Raw genomic sequence first — 21317 nt, 5'->3', positions numbered from 1 at the left:
CCAATACCCGTCTCAGTGGCCTGCCCTCCTGCACGCAGCACACGTGTCCCCACCCATCATCACAACCTCTTCCCCTTCTGGAATGCCCACCATCACCTCTGCACTAGTACTCACATGTCCACAAGATCATATTTAGATTTTTTGGTTAAGTTCAAATCTCCGAACCATGCAGGAGCAGACATTATTTTGAACTGTCTCTGAACACTACAGTCGACCACCTCTACTCTTGAAAAATGGTTTATGTCTTATTATTAATAACACTTGCTTTTTCACCCAGCATCGCTTCAGAGCCAAAGAGAGCCTGAAAACGGGGGAAGCCTATGCCCAACAGTGGAAGGTTACGGGTTGCCAACAACAACGTAGACACAGGCACGGAGAGAGAGCGGCGTGCCACTACTCACCCACTTGCTGTACTTGAGGGGGCCGGTGAATCCCATGGCTTCAATCACCCTGGTGATGGTGCCCAGGCTCTCGGGCTCCTCCCGCACCGCAGAGCTGCTCGTGGCCTCCGAGCTGGTCGGCATCTGCTCGAGAACCCAGATTGGTGTCGCAGCGGTTGGCACACTGTGCTACGAACGCGACCTGAGTTCGATTCCCAGCCACGGCTAACACGAAGGGTGAGTAGTGTCACAACTTTTGTTCTGGGCATCTCCTAAGTCCACTCAGCCCTAAATCAATACCTAACACAATGTGTAAATATCATGACTGGGGAGGCAAAGGTGGCTCCCTAGTGCACTGTGCAAGTGCTCGCGAACAACAATTGGCCCAATAGTCTATAATAGTTATATGGAGAACCTTCCTATTTGTTTTGCGTGTGCATCTGTGTGTTCATATGTGTGTATCTGAATATTTCCGTATGGGTAAGGAGGGAGGAAAGACGGACAGGAGGTGGACTTGTATATGTATTTCTACTGACCGTGTACCTCGTATTTTTCATTCTATCTATGCTGGTATGTGCAATCCAAAGGTTGAACACGAAATTTAACACTTCTGAAATTCGTGGTCCGCCAGGAAGTATCTAACTGTGTTGTTGGCCTGACTGGATGTGCATCACATGTTTTTTCAGGTTTGTTGAATTCTCGTCTCTCATCTTTTTGTTGTATTTACCTCCGTGATTTGTTCTTGACACCTGATGAAGATCGCTTGCGTTGTGATCGAAACGACGTGATTGTTTTTGGTTTTAATATAATTTTATTGTATTTCTACATACGTGACTTTACCGAAAAAAACAATGAGTAATTTTATGCAGTCACGAAAGCTTTAATACTTTGTTGTCACCTTCTCACCAAGTTGCTTGGCAATGGTCTTGTAGCCCATTCCAGCCTTGTGTAGGTCTACAATCTTGTCCCTGACATCCTTGGAGAGCTCTTTGGTCTTGGCCATGGTGGCGAGTTTGGAATCTGATTGATTGATTGCTTCTGTGGGCAGGCATCTTTTATACAGGTAACAAGCTGAGATTAGGAGCACTCCCTTTAAGCGTGTGCTCCTAATCCCAGCTCGTTACCTGTATAAAAGACACCTGGGAGCCAGAAATCTTTCTGATTGAAAGGGGGTCAAATACTTATTTCCCTCATTAAAATGCAAATAAATGTATAACATTTTGACATGCGTTTTTCTGGATTTTTTTTGCTATTCTGTCTCTCACTGTTCAAATAAACCTACCATTAAAATTATAGACTGATCATTTCTTTGTCAGTGGGCAAACGTACAAAATCAGCAGGGGATCAAATACTTTTTTCCCTCACTGTAAACATATACCATTTCCCCCCCTATGTTCACTCGTACCAGGAACGTAACCCCATTTTCCCCATTCAAACAAGGTTTCTGAATTCGCAAATTCTGCATTCGCGAGGGTTTTCAAGAAGGTAACCCTCATGGATAGAGAGGGTTTACTGTACACGTGTTTGCTCATATCCATCTCTGGCTTGGTAGCAGAGGTCTAACGTTAGTCGAGCGGCATTATCCATTCATGGGCTGAGTAATAATGTTTGGAAGCTGTATGGCGTATTGCTTCCAGCCAGAAATATTCATGCTATGTTGTATGAGAAGCATACATCCTTGATAGAGCTGTACACAGTTCCATCAATGAGCTCGTCCAGCAGGCAAGGTTGCAGACACTGCAGCTTTTATAGGAATGGATAAAGTGAAATAAATGGGTGTGGCACAGGCTAGTGGAGATGGGATGATGGGTTATGAGAGGAGTGTGTATGGGTCTATCATGTGAACTCCTGTGAGCAAGGCTTCGACACTTCACGTAGCCTGAACTGCACCTAGCCTGGTACAAGCTTTGTGGTGACATCACAGCCACCTCGTGGCAAATGGCGGTTGTCGTGTTGAATGAATCTGGCTTCACCTTGGTGGAGGAGTGTGTGAGTCTCGCAGGAATGGGTCCTGAAGCTGGGACCCACTGTGTGCACTGGTGGCTCCATGCAGGAGAGCCCCTCCAATGCCAGCCCAGCGGCTGGCCACCTCCTGTCCTCTGCACGCACGAGCAGTCATGCACACGTACAATGATATACAAAAACAAAGATTACCTGTATAGCCTAAGCAGACTGTTGGGGCAAGTGCTGTTAGCGAGCACCTATTAAGCCTGGCACGGTGCACGACGGGGTGGGTGGCCAGCACCACACCCGGCCGCCTTTGTTTCCCTAGCGGAAATGTTTACACACTGCACCAGGTACTCATTTCAGGTAGAGTCGACCTAGGGGAGGCCCAGGACTGGTTCAGACAATCGTCACTGGTGTTCACCGAGAGCGGGAATCGAACTTGGGGGGCGACAGGCTCGTAGTGCAGCGTGCTAACTGCTACACTACTGCTCCCCACAACAATCATATACCCATGCATTCACACACTCACATATAAGTGATCATACTAGGCTACACTCGACGTAACTGTTTGCCTCTCCTGTGCTTCGATGAACTGATACATATTCGGACATCCTAATAGTGCGTATTCAAAATTGTGATAAAAAATACATACATTCATTTTTCGCTCCAGCGAAATAGTTGTGCATGGGCAACAATGAGTGAGATGCGGTGGGCAGAAAGCAAATGCATGCACACGCTGACACAAACAAGTAAATAATACTACTTGTAGTAATAGGTTTACGACCCACGTAATTAAGAACTGTGGGTCACTGCATGATGTCCTCTTTAGGATACTTATGATGAATTGTCAAGTCCAGAGGCTCCAACAGCCAAACTAAAGCAACTTTATCAAATACCTACGCGTAGCAGGAGTAACAACCCAACCCACCCTTCAGGGTGTCCTTGTTCTCCCCAGTGCTGATGTTTATGGACCACAACAGATACACATTTTTGAGGTGTAATCAGCTGAGAGGAGGTCCAAGACAATATTACGCACCACCCTGTTGTTCTGTAACAGGCCGGATTGTAAACCATGATTTTCAAAATCGCAGCACGAAGCTTAACCACCGTGTCACCACTTCCGACACACGCAACAACTATTAATGTCCTGTACATGAACAGTTTTGAGGGTTTAATGAAATTAAACTTCAAAGCAAGTCTCACACACGGATGAGTTCGGAGCAGCATGGGGATGTTGCACAGACAACCCGTGATCCCATAATCCCTCGCGACACTGGACAGCATTCCCGACTACAATGCGCATTGGCAAATGCTCTACCAAAATTTACCGGCCGGCCATATCGGGTATTGAACCGTCAGCCTCATGTAAACCGTCTCAGGGGTGAGCGCTCATATCATGAGAACACCAGGATACATCTCCTGCTGACATTCTCCATCAAGCTGGATAGACTATGGAGTATGGTCAAAAAGCCCCTGTGTACCTGAAGAATTAGCAGCCATTCAGGAAAAAGTGCAACCTCACTCAGGAGCACAGCACAGTATTAATCTCGTTATAGCCAGCGGTGGAAATTCCCCATTATTATGCTGGGGATGAGGCAATCTATCGGAAAGTCATTGTCAGCATGAGCCTACTAAAAACAATCATCTTGCAACCAGCCAAAGTTATTACGTTAATGGAAAAGTATTTGTTTAAATCAGTGCCTAAGGCACAACTGCAAGCCGAAAAGGCCCCACGTTTGAGACATTGGAGGCTTGGCTGTGATGACTGTCGTCTGGAGAAACGCCATTGTAGAGAATGTTAATTGTTGATATCCAATCAAGAGCTTTCTAGCGATGTGGAGTGAATGTTAGAGAGGATTATGGAATGAGACGAGCAAGAGCGAGCGGGCGTTCAATCGGCGTTCAGTTGTTTAAAGTCGTTCACCACATTGCCCCCTGTGGCGTGTCACTAATTCTCCAGTCTGCATGCGTTATTCGCGGCATCTGTGTTATTTTCTGATGCGGTTCATGACCGCCATCCCACTCTTGCCGGGGTAGTGTAAAAGGCCCGCCAATACCCACGTTTTGCCCCACCATCAAGGTTCCAGAACATGAATTGAACACACACACACACATATCCGGTACGATACCCAGTGGGTTCTTCTCAGACAAATCGCTATTTGGTAAATGTGAGCGACGGGAGAGAGAGTGGGCTAAGAAAGATTCCCTTTATTTACAAGCAACAGCCATCGAAGTCTGAGAGTCTGTCGCAAGGGAGACCTGGAAAAAAAGTACTGCAAATGCAAGGCTTAAAACATATGCTGTATATCGTCGTACGTAATTAACCACGATCAAACAACTTCTGGATGAAGGCCTCTTCCACGCCGTCGGTATCCCCACGAGGAAATTTTGACGCAACAATTCACGCAGCTCCTGCCCACGGAGCAGATTTCACCACTCCCATCTCGGCGGGCGCGTTCTGTCCCTTGGCTGTCACTCCGTCCTCAGTCTCGACCATCGGCGATTCTCCTCATGATGTGCTGGCCGTCGTCAGAGTAACGTGGAATTGCCACCACTGGCTCGAGGCCGTCAGCAAGGAGACCATTCGCGACAATCAGCAGCCACTACTGTCATAGCTCACGGTTCTACGATGTTGCAATACACCAGGCACCGGCACATTGATCTCAATCATTATTAAATGAACATTAATCGCACATGTCCGTGCCAATGAGCCAACGCGCGTCTGCATCAAACTACCACGACTACGCGTGTAATGATTGTGCTGCTGCCGTACGTTTACTTATTCACAGTGTGCATACTTCACTGCTTCAGGTTTCAGTCGTTACCCAACTCAACAGGGCCACTGTTATGAAACCCTAAACACCACCACCACCTCCTCCACTCAGACACGTCATTACACAACCAACATCACCTCCCATCGCCACCAAACCACCACCGTATCACCCATCGCGTGCCCCGTCTCACCGGGGTGGCTCGCCCGAGGCCCCGCACGAGCGAGGGCCCCAGTGCGCGCAGGGACGAGAGCAGCATTGGCGGCCTGGCTGCTGATGTTGCTGCGGCTGGGGCTGCCTTGCAAACGGGCACGGGGGAACACGTGGTGGTGGTGGCGGTGGCGAGGAAGAGGGAAGGACGCGCAGGGGCGGGGTCTAGGACGGAATAGGGCGGGGCTACAGCTACGTGGGCGTGGATATAGCGAAGTAGGCGGGGCTATAGCGAAGTGGGCGGGGTTGCAGCCCAAAGTAGGAGGGCGTGGCTTTTTAAGCTGGTTTTGTGTTATCAGAATACTGAATTGGTTTATATTCGGAAGATTCCAGAAATGGATTCTCACCAGGGTGAGACCCCCAGAGGCCAGGACAGAGATTAATTTAATTTGTTTACACGGGTAATGCATATTCGGCCTTCACGTTGAACGTATGAGCGTCGCATTTCATGAGAGTGACCTGACCCGTCCTCTATTAAATACACATGTTTTGTTTTCCTTTTAAGGCCAAGCGCAGTTGATCAACGAATGCGTTGGGCGTAAAAGTGGGGGAGCCTTGCCTTGCTTCGACGCGAACGGGCGAAGGTTCTAAATCTGGAGGCGGGGCCTCGGGTGCAGTGGGCGGGGCCTCTGGCAAACTAGGCGGAGCCTTTGACGAAGCGGGCGGGCCCTTTGGTAAAGTAGGCGGGGCTTGAGGGGCAAGCGAGGCTCCGCCCACCTAGGCTTCGACGTCAATCATGGCCAACCAATCGCCTCCACACAAACACGAGGGCCCGCTTTACAGACCACACCCCCTCCCCCCTTTAAACTTTACGACGGCCATCTTTGTAAGGGCGGTGAACCACTTTGCCCCACATGATGTTTATCGTCGCCGCTCGATGACGTTGGCGCATTGACTTTGAATGGGCTGGATGGGTGGGGGCAAATTCCCCCCCCCTACGTAAGATGGCGTCTGGCTTCGAATGCAGACCGGCTGCGCTCGGACGAGCCGGGTTTGACCCCCGGCAATGTCAGCGTGACATTGCCATGACTCGCACACCTGTCAACCCCGTATCAGTGCCCTACCTTATTGCAGACCAACCAATTCAGACCTTATTGATCACCCCCGTGCCATCATAAATATCAACGTTCATCCTACAAAGTTCCGTCACAAGAGACCAACACAGATTTAAAAAAAAATGTTTTTGCCCGTATTGAAACGGCTGTACGCCGTATGGACCTGAAAACTCAATTTCCCTTACCAAAAATACATGAAGTAGATACACCCCTTCGTCCCATCGTCTCTACTATCAACTCCCCCACCTACAAACTGGCTCGTTTTCTGTCTGAAATCCTGCGGCTCTTCACTGTAAAAACCACCTCTGCGGTACAAAATTCTACTCACCTGGTATCGACAATCACGGGTATTTCCCTGTCCCCAGACGACCTGCTTATCAGTTTTGATGTATATTCTTAGTTTTTTCGGTAAAGTCACGTTGAAGAGAAACAACAAAATAGTAAAAAATATATAAAACAATAAAAAAATTCTCACGACGTTTCGACCATAACTCAAACGGTCATCTTCAGGTGTGTTGGTTTGCATAAATTTATTTTTAAACGGCGCATTTATTTATTTATAAAAAACGTTAGCGCCACGCGCAGCGATTTGGCAGTTTACCCAGGACTAGTCCATCTATATTCTGAAAAGAGGAGGGGGGAGACAAAATTTTTTATAATGTATGCTGTCTGAAAGCCACTGTAAGCGTGAACAATCAATTAAGATCTGAAATGGTTTATCAAATCTTTCCAATGATTGCTAAGATAGAATCCATCTTCTTGGTTGAAATTGTCTCTGTGCTTGTATATGTGGATAGCCTCATGAACGAATCTCTCATGGAAGCCAGATGGCTTACAAAGAACCTCTGTCTTGGAAAAGTCAATGGCATGTGAGCCTACTGAATTAGAACAATGATCTGCTACGGCCGAGGTGTTGGTCCTGCCGTGTTTAAGGTCTGCTTTGTGTTCACGAATGCGGTCCGAGACATGGCGTTTGGTTTCTCCAATGTAACTACTACCACAAAGGCAACTTAGTTTGTAGACACCAGGGTATTGTATGTCCGGAATCACATCTTGTGATTCCGGACATACAATGTGTTGAAACGGAAGGTCCGTTTCAACACATTACATAAAATCCGTGATCTGGTTCCGTCTGAAAATATGTGATTCCGGACATACAGTACCCTGGCATCTACAAACTAAGTTGCCTCTGTGGTAGTAGTTACATTGGAGAAACCAAACGACATGTCTCGGACCGCATTCGTGAACACAAAGCAGACCTTAAACACGGTAGGACCAGCACCTCGGCCGTGGCAGATCACTTATAATTCAGTAGGCTCACATGACATTGACTTCTCCAAGACAGAGGTTATTTGCAAGCCATCTGGCTACCATGAGAGAATCGTTCATGAGGCTATCCACATACAGTGAGGGAAAAAAGTATTTGATCCCCTGCTGATATTGTACGTTTTCCCACTGACAAAGAAAGGATCAGTCTATAATTTTAATGGTAGGTGTATTTGAACAGTGAGAGACAGAATAACAACAAAAAATCCAGAAAAACGCATGTCAAAAATGTTATAAATTGATTTGCATTTTAATGAGGGAATAAGTATTTGATCCCCTCTCAATCGGAAAGATTTCTGGCTCCCAGGTGTCTTTTATACAGGTAACGAGCTGAGATTAGGAGCACACTCTTAAATGGAGTGCTCCTAATCTCAGCTTGTTACCTGAATAAAAGACAACTGTCCACAGAAGCAATCGATCAATCAGATTCCAAACTCTCCACCATGGCCAAGACGAAAGAGCTCTCCAAGGATGTCAGGGACATGATTGTAGACCTACACAAGGCTGGAATGGGCTACAAGACCATTGCCAAGCAGCTTGGTGAGAAGGTGACAACAGTTGGTGCGATTATTCGCAAATGGAAGAAACACAAAAGAACTGTCAATCTCCCTCGGCCTGGGGCTCCATGCAAGATCTCGCCTCGTGGAGTTGCAATGATCATGAGAACGGTGAGGAATCAGCCCAGAACTACACGGGAGGATCTTGTCAATGATCTCAAGGCAGCTGGGACCATAGTCACCAAGAAAACAATTGGTAACACACTACGCCGTGAAGGACTGAAATCCTGCAGCGCCCACAAGGTCCCCCTGCTCAAGAAAGCACATATACATGCCCGTCTGTAGTTTGCCAATGAACATCTGAATGATTCAGAGGACAACTGGGTGAAAGTGTTGTGGTCAGATGAGACCAAAATGGAGCTCTTTGGCATCAACTCAACTCGCCGTGTTTGGAGGAGGAGGAATGCTGCCTATGACCCTAAGAACACCATCCCCACCGTCAAACATGGAGGTGTAAACATTATGCTTTGGGAGTGTTTTTCTGCTAAGGGGACAGGAAAACTTCACCGCATCAAAGGGACGATGGACGGGGCCATGTACCGTCAAATCAAGGCATTGAAAATTGGTCGTGGATGGGTATTCCAGCATGACAATGACCCAAAACACACGGCCAAGGCAACAAAGGAGTGGCTCAAGAAGAAGCACATTATGGTCCTGGAGTGGCCTAGCCAGTCTCCAGCCCTTAATCCCATAGAAAATATGTGAAGGGAGCTAAAGGTTCGAGTTGCCAAACATCAGCCTCGAAACCTTAATCACTTGGAGAAGATCTGCAAAGAGGAGTGGGACAAAATCCCTCCTGAGATGTGTGCAAACCTGGTAGCCAACTACAAAAAAACGTCTGACCTCTGTGATTGCCAACAAGGGTTTTGCCACCAAGTACTAAGTCATGTTTTGCAGAGGGGTCAAATACTTATTTCCATCATTAAAATGCAAATCAATTCATAACATTTTTTACATGCGTTTTTCTGGATTTTTGTTGTTGTTATTCTGTCTCTCACTGTTCAAATAAACCTACCATTCAAATTATAGACTGATAATTTCTTTGTCAGTGGGCAAACGTACAAAATCAGCAGGGGATCAAATACTTTTTTTCCCTCACTGTATACAAACACAGAGACAATTTCAACCGAGAAGATGGATTCTGGCTTAGCAATCATTGGAAGGATTTGATAAACCATTTCGGGTCTTAATTGATTGTTCACGCTTATGATGGCTTTCAGACCGCATCCATTATTTTCGTCTCCCCCCTCCTCTTTTCCGAACATAGATGGACTCGTCCATCTGAATAACTGCCAAATCGCTCTCCGTGGTGCTAACGATAAAAAAACGCCACTTTTTTCAATTTTTTTTGCTGTGGTTTTCACACCCTATGATGGTTGCTTGTGTTGCAGTCGAAATGTCGTGATAATTTTACTGTTTTATATTTTTATTTTATTGTTTCCCTTATACGTGACTTTACCAAAAGAACCAATAATATATATTCCCTGTTACTCTTTAGGGGGTAAACTGTATGGGTTGACATGGTATGCAATCAACGCTTGATTGAACATTTCGTTTAACAAGTGGTTCAACATAATCTTTACTGGAGCCTTGCGCCCCTTTGGTTCTCAATGGTTATTTTTTTTACAATGTTAATATATACATAGGGGTTTGATGAAACAAAGTACGTTGAAACATACGTGCCCGTGCTTAATTTGTGTTTCGTTTAACCTTCTAAAATAAATCTATCTGACCGTGTCTCGCACCCTCAAGTTAAGAAGCACTGCTTTAAACTGAGCACGTTTAACGTGTCATTTACAACGTTTCATTGATACAGGACGTGTGCATCTTTGTGTGCACACGCACGTACAATGCGCCTTTAATTTTACATTGGTTGTACAGCATTTGACAACAAAAAAATGGTCTCAATGTAAAAAAAAAATACGCCAACAAAAAAATGCCTGCTGCTGACCATTTAAAATTATTATTCTACTGCTTCAGCGTGGAAGGGATATCACCCGCAATGTACCCGATCTTAGAAGTTAAAGCCGGACCTGAGGCAGAGATTGTAATGCTCGGGGTAGGCGATCACCATCCATAACAGGTGTAATGCTTCTGCTTCACCAGCAAAGGGCTGTACAGAAAAATAATACAAAATCTGTACTGTATTTCTATGCTCCCATACTGCACATCCGCACCAACCCACAGTGCCCCAGTGTGGTGATGTATGGTCAAATAACCCGATCATGACCTGCACGCACACTGTAACCGCAGTGGATTGACACACGGGCTACGACTTACACGTGTTCCGTTTTAGGGAATAAAATTTGTTGTGAAAGTAATTGTCGCTTGATCTAGTTTCAAGCGAAAGGTCTATCTAATTGTATGTGGTTGTGATATTTGTTAAAGTGCCAGTATGAGCTGAAACAATCATCACGATCCGTGGGACAGACAGCCCCGTAGAGGTGTCCACTGCACATTTCGACATTTGTTTCCACTTTCCTCTATGTTTTGTTTGTAGTGTCAATTTGCTCAGGTAGTGCAACATCTCCCTGGCACCAATCTCTTATGTCATCGTCGTCAAGCCATTCTCTGTTAGCTTTTCCTCTCTTTCCGCTTTCTTCCATTTTTCCGAACAACACACTTTTTTAATGTATGTAAAATTTTTTTATCCCATATCCTCACATCATACATTGCAACATCCTGACATTCTGGTCGGCATTACCAGGGGCATCAATGATATCGGGCAAATTGGACTCATCAGAGAGAGGGGGGAGGGGGGGGGAGAGGGGAGGTGGCCAGGTCATTGCCGGAGCCCTCAAGATGAATAGATACTCAAACCGCACAATCTGCAAAGCTGTAGCCCCAACCATGGGGAGACAACCATCTGAGGACCCAATCAAAACCATCACCTTGCCATACATCGCAGGTGTTACCAAAATATTTCCTAAATCTTAAACAAACACAAGATCCAAGTCCGATTTAATACAGTACATAAAATCCGTGATTTGATCCCATCTGCAAAGGATGTCATTCGTAACATGCAATACCCTGGTGTCTACAAACTAAGTTGTGTCTGCGGCAGCAGTTACATTAAGGAAACGAAACGACATGGCTCGGACCGTGTTCGCGAACACAAGGCAGATTTGAAACACGGCAGGACCAATACCTCTGCAGTGGCTGATCATTGTTATAACGCAGTGGGCTCGCACGATATTGTTTTTTCCGAGACCAAGGTACTCTGCAAACCTTCGTGCTACCATCAAAGATTTGTCCATGAAATCATCCAGATATATAAACACAGAGACAATTTCAACCGAGAAGATGGTTTTAAGCTGAGCAATCATTGGAATGACGTTATTAACCAAGTAAAGTCGTAACTTGCTGTGGTGCTTCCATCCTTCCTGCCGTTTAACTGTTATCTCCGACTCTCTGAGTTGTATTGCCCTGTTCTGTGTCTCTGCATTAACGGGCTGGGGTCTCACTAACATGGCCACCTCTGCTCCCTTCGCTTCAATGTATCGATGGTTCTGGCTGTGTGATGAGCTTTGTTTCTCACTGGTGCGACCACCGTTACGGTGGTTCTCTTGCGTGGACGCACTTGCCTCACAGCGCAGTTGGCAGCGCCGCAGCTTGTGTTACACATAGACATGACATTAACTTACTAATCCCCCTTATCTCCCTGCCTAATCTCTCCCATCAACATAGTATTAATCTCTCATTAACACTGCTGTTGGGCGCATATGCGGGGATGATCCTCTTATGCGGCGACGGAAGCTCATTTCATGCTAATCTCTCTCCATAATCTCTCTTTAATCTCCCCCATTAACACAACTGACGTGCTTGCGTCTGGGGATGGAATTCCTTTCCAGCTCAGACCCCGCTTGCTTGCCCATTGCCACATACATAACCTTGTTGTAACAGCTCTCTCGCTGGTTCAGCAGTTCCACTGCTGAATTATTTTTTTCGCCTGAGGACGACCGCTTGTGTTGCGATCGAAACTTCGTGATATATTATTTTTGGTTTAATTTTATTTTTCTACCTACGTGACTTTCCTGAAAGAACCAAAGAGTGAGGGGGACGTGTCTAACACGCCCCCCTCAGTGAGGACACGCCCCCTCAGTGAGGCCACACCCCCTCAGTGAGGCCACGCCCCCCCCCCCTCATTGTGTGAATCTGGCTCTGACACTAGCCAGTGCCTCCCCAGCCATTGACCTCACCGCAAGTCGCTGGTGTCCAAGTAGTTCCAGAGAGGTGGGAATATGGAGAGCGAGATTGATATGTGAAAGAAACGGGGAGAGATATAGGGGAGATAAGTGGTTGAGATCCAGTGGAGAGAAGAGAGGGGACAGAGGAATTGAGAAACAGTTATAAATAGACGGAGCGAAAAATAAAGATAAGAAACACTACAGAAAAGGCTCGTATTAGGGTGAGAGAGACAGGGTTGTATATAAAAATAAACGTTTTTCTGGCTGGTTGGCTCACCGAGAGGGACGGAGAGTCATTTAATAAAAAAAATGGAATATGAATCCTAAAAATAAGCGTTTTACCTTCAGGGAAATAGAACGAATGAGACTGAAGATGACGAAAAAATGTTTTCGAGTTTTTATGACAAGGAAACAAATTTATAGCCCAACTTGTACCAGTAATAAACATGTAAAAGAGGGAGTGACGAACTAAAACTTTGAACTTCTCTTTTCCATCAAGGTTATCGTGGAGAAGTTATTTTTTTACAGGACAGCCGCGGTGAAGACCAAGTGACTGGATCTCCATTAGCATGGACGGTAAATACATTTTTCTGTAAAGTATCAACTTATATGCAGACACTAATTTTTATTGATGATTACTGGCACGTATGCTCTTAAAGTTTTCGGAATACTGCTCTATGTAGAAATGGCACACATCGTGCAATATACATTGCTACATATCACAACAAATACAGGCTTTTGAATTTGAATGGCCATTGTGAAGAGTGTTATACTGTATTGGATCAAATACTGTAGCGGGTTTCACTTGGATTTAAAAGTTACAACTGTTTTTAGACATTTGTAATGGCAATAAAATTGCACACTCTAAGGTAAGACCCTTTTAACACAACACTATCAATGCATTTGTAATGGCTATGGAATAATAATGTGCAGTGCTAAATCACAGTAAATGCATACTGTGATACGTTTTATGACTTTATTTACAATTTATTAAAAATACCTTGCATTTGCCTTTGTATGCATGTTTAACCACGTTCAAATTTTACAGACTTTCACAGCAAATATTATTTAGAATTGATAACTATACGTAACATTAATAGAGCCCAGAAAATTTACAATTAACGTACCGTCATTGTAAAAGAAACGTCGTATCTACTAAAAGTGTAAGGGTTCTCCAACTTACCAGTGAGCCAAAACAATAATTGGTATGGTAAAAATTGTATATGTGACAATTTGTTTGGTCATGTCGTATAATGGGCGGTCTAACTAACATCGATTTGGTTATATAGTCATACCTTGTCCAATATTGTCGTATCGAACGCGTGTTGTGGTTCTACATGGATTACTTTCTTGATGTATATTTTCCGGAAAACGATGGTGATGTTTTGGCTATATGCGGTTTGACGCTGCTAAGATTCCCATCTCCACGTCGACGAGTAACGCGCTGTATGCTTTTGAATGCTGCGGATTAATATCTCATCGCCATCTCCCCCCCCCCCAACACTCTCATGCCGTCTGACTTCTTAATCATGGCCCCTAAGCGTAAATTGAGTGGTGGTGTGTGGGGGCTACCGTCCCCCGCCATCACCGAATTGTCGGGGCCGTTGGCTCCCGACTCCCCCACTACATTGGTCCCACTACCCCCCGGCTGCTCCGTGGGGTTCGGGCTAGCTACCTCCACCCCCGCACCCTCCAGGGCCCCTGACTTCGTTGCCGACCGTGTAGGCATGGCTCAATGGGCAGGGTGCGGCGCTTTACGCTTGCGACGCGCCGCGCGGTTTGGAGGCGGCGTGCCACGGTGAGCGCGCTCGCAAAGTAAAACCCCGTCCTGCACGCGAATAAACAGGTGCGGCGTGCTGACGCGCGATTTCTCCCACCCACGCTCCGCGCGCTCCGGCAATGACAAACACGCCACTACCGCTTCGCTCCGATTTAAAGGGCCGTGTAAACAGCCGCGCGAATACGCGCACGCCAGGCGTTTAGCTTGCTACCTCGCAATAGACGATCGCGCAGGCGCGCGATCGCAACGCAGTCACACAGGTACGCGAGCGCTACGCGCTATTGTAAGCAATCGTGCGGGTACGTAAACACCAAACACTCCGCCTCGTGGTAAATGACCGCGCTTGCACGTAGACACCCAGCACGCTCTACTCTCCTCTTCACACTCCCAAAAGACCACGCAACACAGTTTTATCCCCCCCACTAGTGATTTTATTTACCGTGAGCAACCCGTTTAAGCTATGTGTAAGTGTGTGCGTCAGGGTATGCCAGCCTACTCCCCCTGGGATTCTAGGCTGACCCTACTCTGCCTATCGCTCCCCTCTCTACTCTCTATTAACTCACTCCGAACTCACTTCTCTCACTCACGCTTACTTCACCCTTTGCGGCGCTGAACGCTGTGGAAGGATGAGGTTGAGTGTCGTCCCCGTAGCGGGTTGAGTCTGGCGGCGTTGGAGCTCGTCATGCGGACGTCCCAAACTGCTGACTCTGCTGCTCCGTGGACCGCGATGATTTTGAAGAAGACTGACCCTGGCAACGCTAAGCCTCCGCCTTTTATCCACCCGATCGCAGAGGCCCTTTCGTTGTGCTTCCATTTTTCCCACCCGTGCCCTTTGTCTAATCAGGAGCTGAGTTATTTTCGTCTCTTTCATATGCTGATCCGTGACCTTTACTTGCAACAAAAGCGTTCCGCCGGTTCCACGCCTCGTGCTGCCTTGTCTATTCAGATGTCGGAATGTTCCTAATTGCATCTATAATAAAGGTGCACCACGGTTCTCACACCCCAGGCGGCCCTGTCCCTTCAGATGATGGAATGCGCCTGTCGCATTGTTATTGGGGGGCCCTAATGCTACCTATAACAAAGGCGTACCGCCGTTCTCACGCTCCGTGCCATGTGTGTGTAATTGCATCCGCGGTGGCTATGTGGCCTCCGCTGTGACCATGTAACTTTAATATCAGGTCACGGCGCTGCGGTGCATGTCAGCTACGGGGGGAGATCGCCCAATTTCCCGGCTGCAGGAAACCATGAAACTTACCCCCCTTAGGGGTTTCTGGAAAAAAACCTATCGGCCAGGTGATCTCCCCTTCCGGCTCTACGTGGGGTGTGTGTGCGTTCGTGCGGGGGGGGGGGGGGGGGGGAAGGGCGGCGCGGTGTGCCACAGGTGCTTCCAGTGAGAAAAATCTGAAATAGGGTGGTACTTTGCAGGAATATCAGGATAAAGTGAAGTATTTTTCATAATTGGGGTGACAGCAGCTACCATGGAAATACCAGGGAGCGGAGAGATTACTAAATAATTTTAGTAATAAATGGAATTAAAACATCTGAACATGGAACAATTAAAATAATGAAGAAGGCGGTGTTTATTGTTTAATAACCTTATTGGTGTCATTTTCGGAAACTATCCGGGGTACAGTGAGGGAAAAAGCATTTGATCCCCTGCTGATTTTGTACGTTTGCCCATTGACAAATAAATGATCAGTCTATAATTGTAATGGTAGGTTTATTTGAACAGTGAGAGACAGAATAACAACAAGAAAATCCAGAAAAACGCATGTCAAAAATGTTATAAATTGATTTGCATTTTAATGAGGGAAATAAATATTTGACCCCCTCTCAATCAGAAAGATTTCTGGCTCCCAGGTGTCTTTTATACAGGTAATGAGCTGAGATTAGGAGCCCACTCTTAAAGGGAGTGCTCCTAATCTCAGCTTGTTACGTGTATAAAAACACCTGTCCACAGAAGCAATCAATCAATAAGATTCCAAACTCTCCACCATGGTCAAGACCAAAGAGCTCTCCAAGGATGTCAGGGACAAGATTGTCGACCTACACAAGGCTGGAATGGGCTACAAGACCATTGCCAAGCAGCTTGGTGAGAAGGTGACAAGAGTTGGTGCGATTATTTGCAAATGGAAGAAACACAAAATAACTGTCAACCTCCCTCGGCCTGGGGCTCCATGCAAGATCTCACCTCGTGGAGTTGCAATCATCATAAGAACGGTGAGGAATCAGCCCAGAACTACATGGGAGGATCTTGTCAATGATCTCAAGGCAGCTGGGACCATAGTCACCAAGAAAACAATTGGTAACACACTACGCCGTGAAGGACTGAAATCCTGCAGCGCCCGCAAGGTCCCCCTGCTCAAGAAAGCACATATACATGCCCGTCTGAAGTTTGCCAATGAAAATCTGAATGATTCAGAGGACAACTGGGTAAAAGTGTTGTGGTCAGATGAGACCAAAAATGGAGCTCTTTGGCATCAACTCAACTCGCTGTGTTTGGAGGAGGGAGAATGCTGCCTATGACCCTAAGAACACCATCCCCACCGTCAAACATGGAGGTGTAAACATTATGCTTTGGGAGTGTTTTTCTGCTAAGGGGACAGGAAAACTTCACCGCATCAAAGGGACGATGGACGGGGCCATGTACCGTCAAATCTTGGGTGAGAACCTCCTTCCCTCAGGCAGGGCATTGAAAATGGGTCGTGGATGGGTATTCCAGCATGACAATGACCCAAAACACACGACCAAGGCAACAAAGGAGTGGCTCAAGAAGAAGCACATTAAGGTCCTGGAGTGGCCTAGCCAGTCTCCAGACCGTAATCCCATAGAAAATCTGTGGAGGAAGCTGAAGGTTCGAATTGCCAAACGTCAGCCTCGAAACCTTAATGACTTGGGGAAGATCTGCAAAGAGGGGTGGGACAAAATCTCTCCTGAGATGTGTGCAAACCTGGTAGCCAACTACTAGAAACTTCTGACCTCTGTGATTGCTAACAAGGGTTTTGCCACAAAGTACTAAGTCATGTTTTGCAGATGGGTCAAATACTTATTTCCCTCATTAAAATGCATATCAATTTATAACATTGTTGACATGCGTTTTTCTGGATTTTTTTGTTGTTATTCTGTCTCTCACTGTTCAAATAAAACTTTCATTAAAATTATAGACTGATCGTTTCTTTGTCAGTGGGCAAACGTACAAAATCAGCAAGGGATCAAATACTTTTTTCCCCCACTGTAGGTCCAAGATAAATGTGACAATGTAATTACGTAAATAAGGAATATGCAAGTTCAGCTAATGGGGTGTCTGAGCCACTTTCCTCCCTCCAATGACTGATTTCCTCACCCCCTACACTTAAAACTCTCCAACTTAATTCTTTGAGGAGAAACACCAAGGAAAGTCCCTTTTGGTTTGTTCAAAAATTCTTATTTTCCCTTCTATTATCCGGTATCACACTGGTCATAATTTAACCACGAAGGTTACCGTTAGCCTTAAAACTCAATCACTTTAGAAAACTGGTAAAGATACAAACATTTTATGAAAACTCCGTCAATAATTAAATGTCAGTAATTAAATATCTTCTCGTTTGCGATTCGAACCCCCTAATTTAGGGGAAGTTAAATCCATGAGGCTACCAACCCCTGTATTTTATGATGGTGCCTCGGGTGACCTTATGTTTGACTTGTAACAAGTTATGACTGTATAAGCTATGACATAAGGTAGATTTTCCAAGCAAAAAAATCCATGTGTTAAGCTATAGAACTGCCAGGTAAAATACAATTTGAATGCCTTGTTTCATTATGTGTTCAAATGTTGAACAGCATGTAATTCACTTGCAGGTACCTAGTGAATAAAACGTACATCGGTCTTTCGTAATAATGCAGAGACACTCTCATTACTCACCAGACACTGACCAGACACTCGCTCCTCCCCAAAATTCATGCACCACACTCAGTGATGACAAACAAATACAATTGAGCATCAAATCAACCCTTTACATTCCCACTTCAAATGACCACGTGTTCAAATCAACCATTTTACATTTCTCACGAACATTATTCAGAACTCCATAGTGTATGCCAGCAGTCTTAAGTTGACCCTGTTTCATCCAATTGTATTGCACGATTCCAGAGGCCACTCAATTCAACCATTTTATTTCCCACTTAATGTAAGCAGGTGTGTGAGAGTTGGTCTTTATGAGGGCCTACAGACTTTGACCAACTTACCTCAAAATGGGACCTTAACTACAGACACCACAATCCCTCCCAGTAATGCACTAAAAGGATACCCAGCTCTTCACCTTTACATATTTTTAAAAATTGTAACTAAGGAAGATTACGTTAATTTAAAACAAGTAGTGAAATATAAAATAAATACAATTTAAATAATGTGACAAAGGTCGTACCACCGACTCCTGTTCAAACTTTACCTACCTTAACAGGACCACTTGCACAACACAGCTTTACCAGCTTTTAAGCACATAACCCATAAACCCACAGCCACTGCACATTACAGAACTTCAAACAGTCACCCCATGAGGTCACAATACACCCTCAAGTGACTCTCCCAAACAGATCGCAACAACTTTAAAGTGGCAGAACTTAACATATAACACCACAATAAGATAACTAATAAGAAGACATAAATCCCAACACATCACACTCATGTGGGAATTTCAAAGATAATTACAGTACTCAGAACTTTCAACCACTCTCCACACATAACATACCTGCAGTAAACCTCCTGCTGCAGGCTAATGCACAAACCGATCCCAAGACAAAATCATCGTGATTTCGTCCAAAGTCTTTTGAGTCAAAGACGTTTGAGTCGTCTCGGCCACAGTTGTGCCGTCCTCTATGCTTGCAAAATGTAGAGCCCTCTGAAGGAACATCGGTGCTGGTTTGAAACATTCAGGCTCGCCTTTCTACGATACATCTTGGGTTAAACCAGACTGTGTGTGTGAATGTATGGTAGATTATTGTTTAACCAGACTTGATTGTGTGAGAAGTTCACAGATCCTTGAAAGATCTGGAAACCGTTCAATCAGTGAGCTACTCTGGCAGGCAAGGCAGCGTTTTTTAGTTCTACCAACGCATGCGAAAGTACCTTCTGTTTGGCTGGATAAACCGGCGTGGCACAAACTAGAGAAGAAATGGACTCGTATTACTGGAGGATTTGGAACTGACACTAGTAATGTCAAAATAGGCCACTGTGGGGAAGGCTTGTAAAGGGCCTTCCTGGACAATTTGAAACAGTCACTCTCCCTAAAACAATGAAGGGTAGATGTTCGATGCTCACAATGAGCAGAGCGCTGGGTGACTAAACATAAGTGGGTACAGTGGGGAGCACAATTGGTGTATCTGCCAGTCATATTAGTCAGTTAAACCATAATACCTGGGTCCGTGCCATGATCTGCTAGAGAGCCTTCAACAATTAATGTTGCTTAAAAGTACAGTGATGAATGGCAGTTTATGTTGCGTGTGTACGTAAATGTGTGCATATGTTTGAGCGTGTATTTTTGTAGGTATAATAATACAGGAAATCCTAAATGAAAATCAAAAGGACAATATCCATCATTATGATATTTGTTCATATACATTTTGGTATAACATTTTTCATGTGTGCGAAACAAGACTGTCAACCATTCATGAGGGTATAGCACTCAGAATCTGCAGACAAACCAATAACTAATGTGCTGTGCTGCTCTCTTCCGGCCATGTCGCAACCCATTGGGTTCGGAAATCTCTTACAGAGTATCCCAACCTTTGCCTCCAATGTGCTAGATTACAGGCATACTCCACCAAATCTGCTATCATTGTGAAATAACACAAAGTTAATGGCTTGTCTTTTACACATGTTTTCTTTTCAGGTCACGAAGAACAGCATGATCCAGAAGCACTGTATAACCATGCCAAAATCCAGTTTATCATATTCTTTAACATCTGGAAAAAGAACAGGAAGATTAGCATCAAGGAGATGCGGAGGGTTGCCGATGCGATGGCCAAGCTGGAGAAAGATGTCAACATCTCCCAGACAGTGGGTACGGCCACCAGCCTTATTGGTGGCATCGTGGCTCTCGCTGGGATCATCGCGGCCCCGTTCACGTTCGGTGCCTCTGCTCTAATAGCAGGTGTGGTGGGAGCTGGGATTGGCTTAACGGGTGGTTTGGTGACAGCTGGGAGCAGCCTTTCCAAGACCTTCATAAAAAAATATAAACTCAAAACCACTGATGCATCCATTAAATTGGACACAGAAATGCTGGAAGAGTTCATGAATTCACTGATCAAGCTCAATGAAGCATGTGTCGCGCTCACAGATTTCGACAAGCAAGACCACAGAGTTTCTTCTTTCAGGAAAGCTTACAGAAATCTGTGCAGAGATATGGGGGTGCAGCTTGACAGTGATGGTCAGTTCACTGAGTCTGTGGCACACGTATTCATCGGTGTAGGTATTGTTCCAGCAAAGACAGCTGATGTAGTTGGGTCAGAATTAGTTTTGGCCAGGACAGCAAACATGGGAGCAAAAGCAGCCTTGCTGAGCGCTGACTTGGTGAATAATGCTAAAATGGGAGCTTCTGTGGTCAAAACCGCCAGTATGACAGTGGGAAGGGTTGCGCTTTCGGGCGTCCTTGCTTCCTTGGGGGTCGTCTTCGACGTCGGATTCCTTGCCTATTTGGGAAGGAAACTGCACAAGGGCAGCCCCTCCGAGGTGGCAAAGGAGTTGCAGGAGAGGGCTAACATATTTGAGCAGCAGCTGCCCAAGTTTGATGAATTTGCCAAGTGTTTTACTGGGCTGCCGCCATCGAATCTGAAGCAATTCTTCCTCCAAGCATGTCGCAAGTGGACATCATGAATGCTTAATTGTACAGATTATTGAGAATGTGCCAAATATCACTGCAAAAAAAACAATGAAGATAGTTGGTTTGCACGTCTTACACGTTTTAAGTGCTTTAGGCAACCACTTGACAATATTTAACATAGTATGATTATGCTCTGGTCGTCATTGATTCACTCCCGTCTCTCTCTCAACCTCATTCATTAACTTCTCTATATTTTATCATAAAGAAATTGTCAGTGCTTTCATCTTCTACCCATGTCAAGGTCTAC

At 45.5% G+C, this 21317-nt stretch overlaps 2 protein-coding genes across 5 annotated transcripts in view; one reads left to right on the top strand and one right to left on the bottom strand.

The window, feature by feature from the left end:
* The window catches only part of UQCC1 (ubiquinol-cytochrome c reductase complex assembly factor 1), a 23143-nt gene extending 8101 nt beyond the window's left edge, over window positions 1–15042 (bottom strand). Inside the window, exons 1-3 of one of the 3 annotated variants that reach the window (XM_076066664.1) lie at window positions 14812–15042; window positions 2354–2479; window positions 402–524 (exon numbers count right to left, since the gene is read on the bottom strand). In XM_076066664.1, coding sequence (XP_075922779.1) covers window positions 402–524; window positions 2354–2479; window positions 14812–15027 — 465 coding nt within the window. In that variant the 5' untranslated portion in view covers window positions 15028–15042. Of the gene's footprint in view, window positions 1–401; window positions 525–2353; window positions 2480–5291; window positions 5518–14806 lie in introns of those variants that run through there. The other 2 variants (XM_076066665.1, XM_032952642.2) reach the window with 2 other exon arrangements.
* LOC116941512 (apolipoprotein L3-like) lies at window positions 12387–21317 on the top strand. 2 transcript variants are annotated; one of them, XM_032952644.2, is made up of 3 exons: window positions 12387–12479; window positions 12933–13009; window positions 20081–21317. In XM_032952644.2, exons 2-3 carry the CDS (start codon window positions 13003–13005, stop codon window positions 21061–21063), a joined length of 990 nt encoding a protein of 329 aa, XP_032808535.2. In that variant the 5' UTR covers window positions 12387–12479; window positions 12933–13002; the 3' UTR covers window positions 21064–21317. The 2 variants fall into 2 exon arrangements, with proteins under 2 accessions (XP_032808535.2, XP_032808536.2); XM_032952645.2 differs by having other exon boundaries at window positions 12387–12654.

This window comes from Petromyzon marinus, chromosome 12 (genome assembly GCF_048934315.1).
Source record: "Petromyzon marinus isolate PM22_M1 ecotype Great Lakes invasive population chromosome 12, UKy_Petmar_22M1.pri1.0, whole genome shotgun sequence".
NCBI lineage: Eukaryota > Metazoa > Chordata > Hyperoartia > Petromyzontiformes > Petromyzontidae > Petromyzon > Petromyzon marinus.
This window is presented reverse-complemented; position numbering and strand designations above follow the sequence as displayed.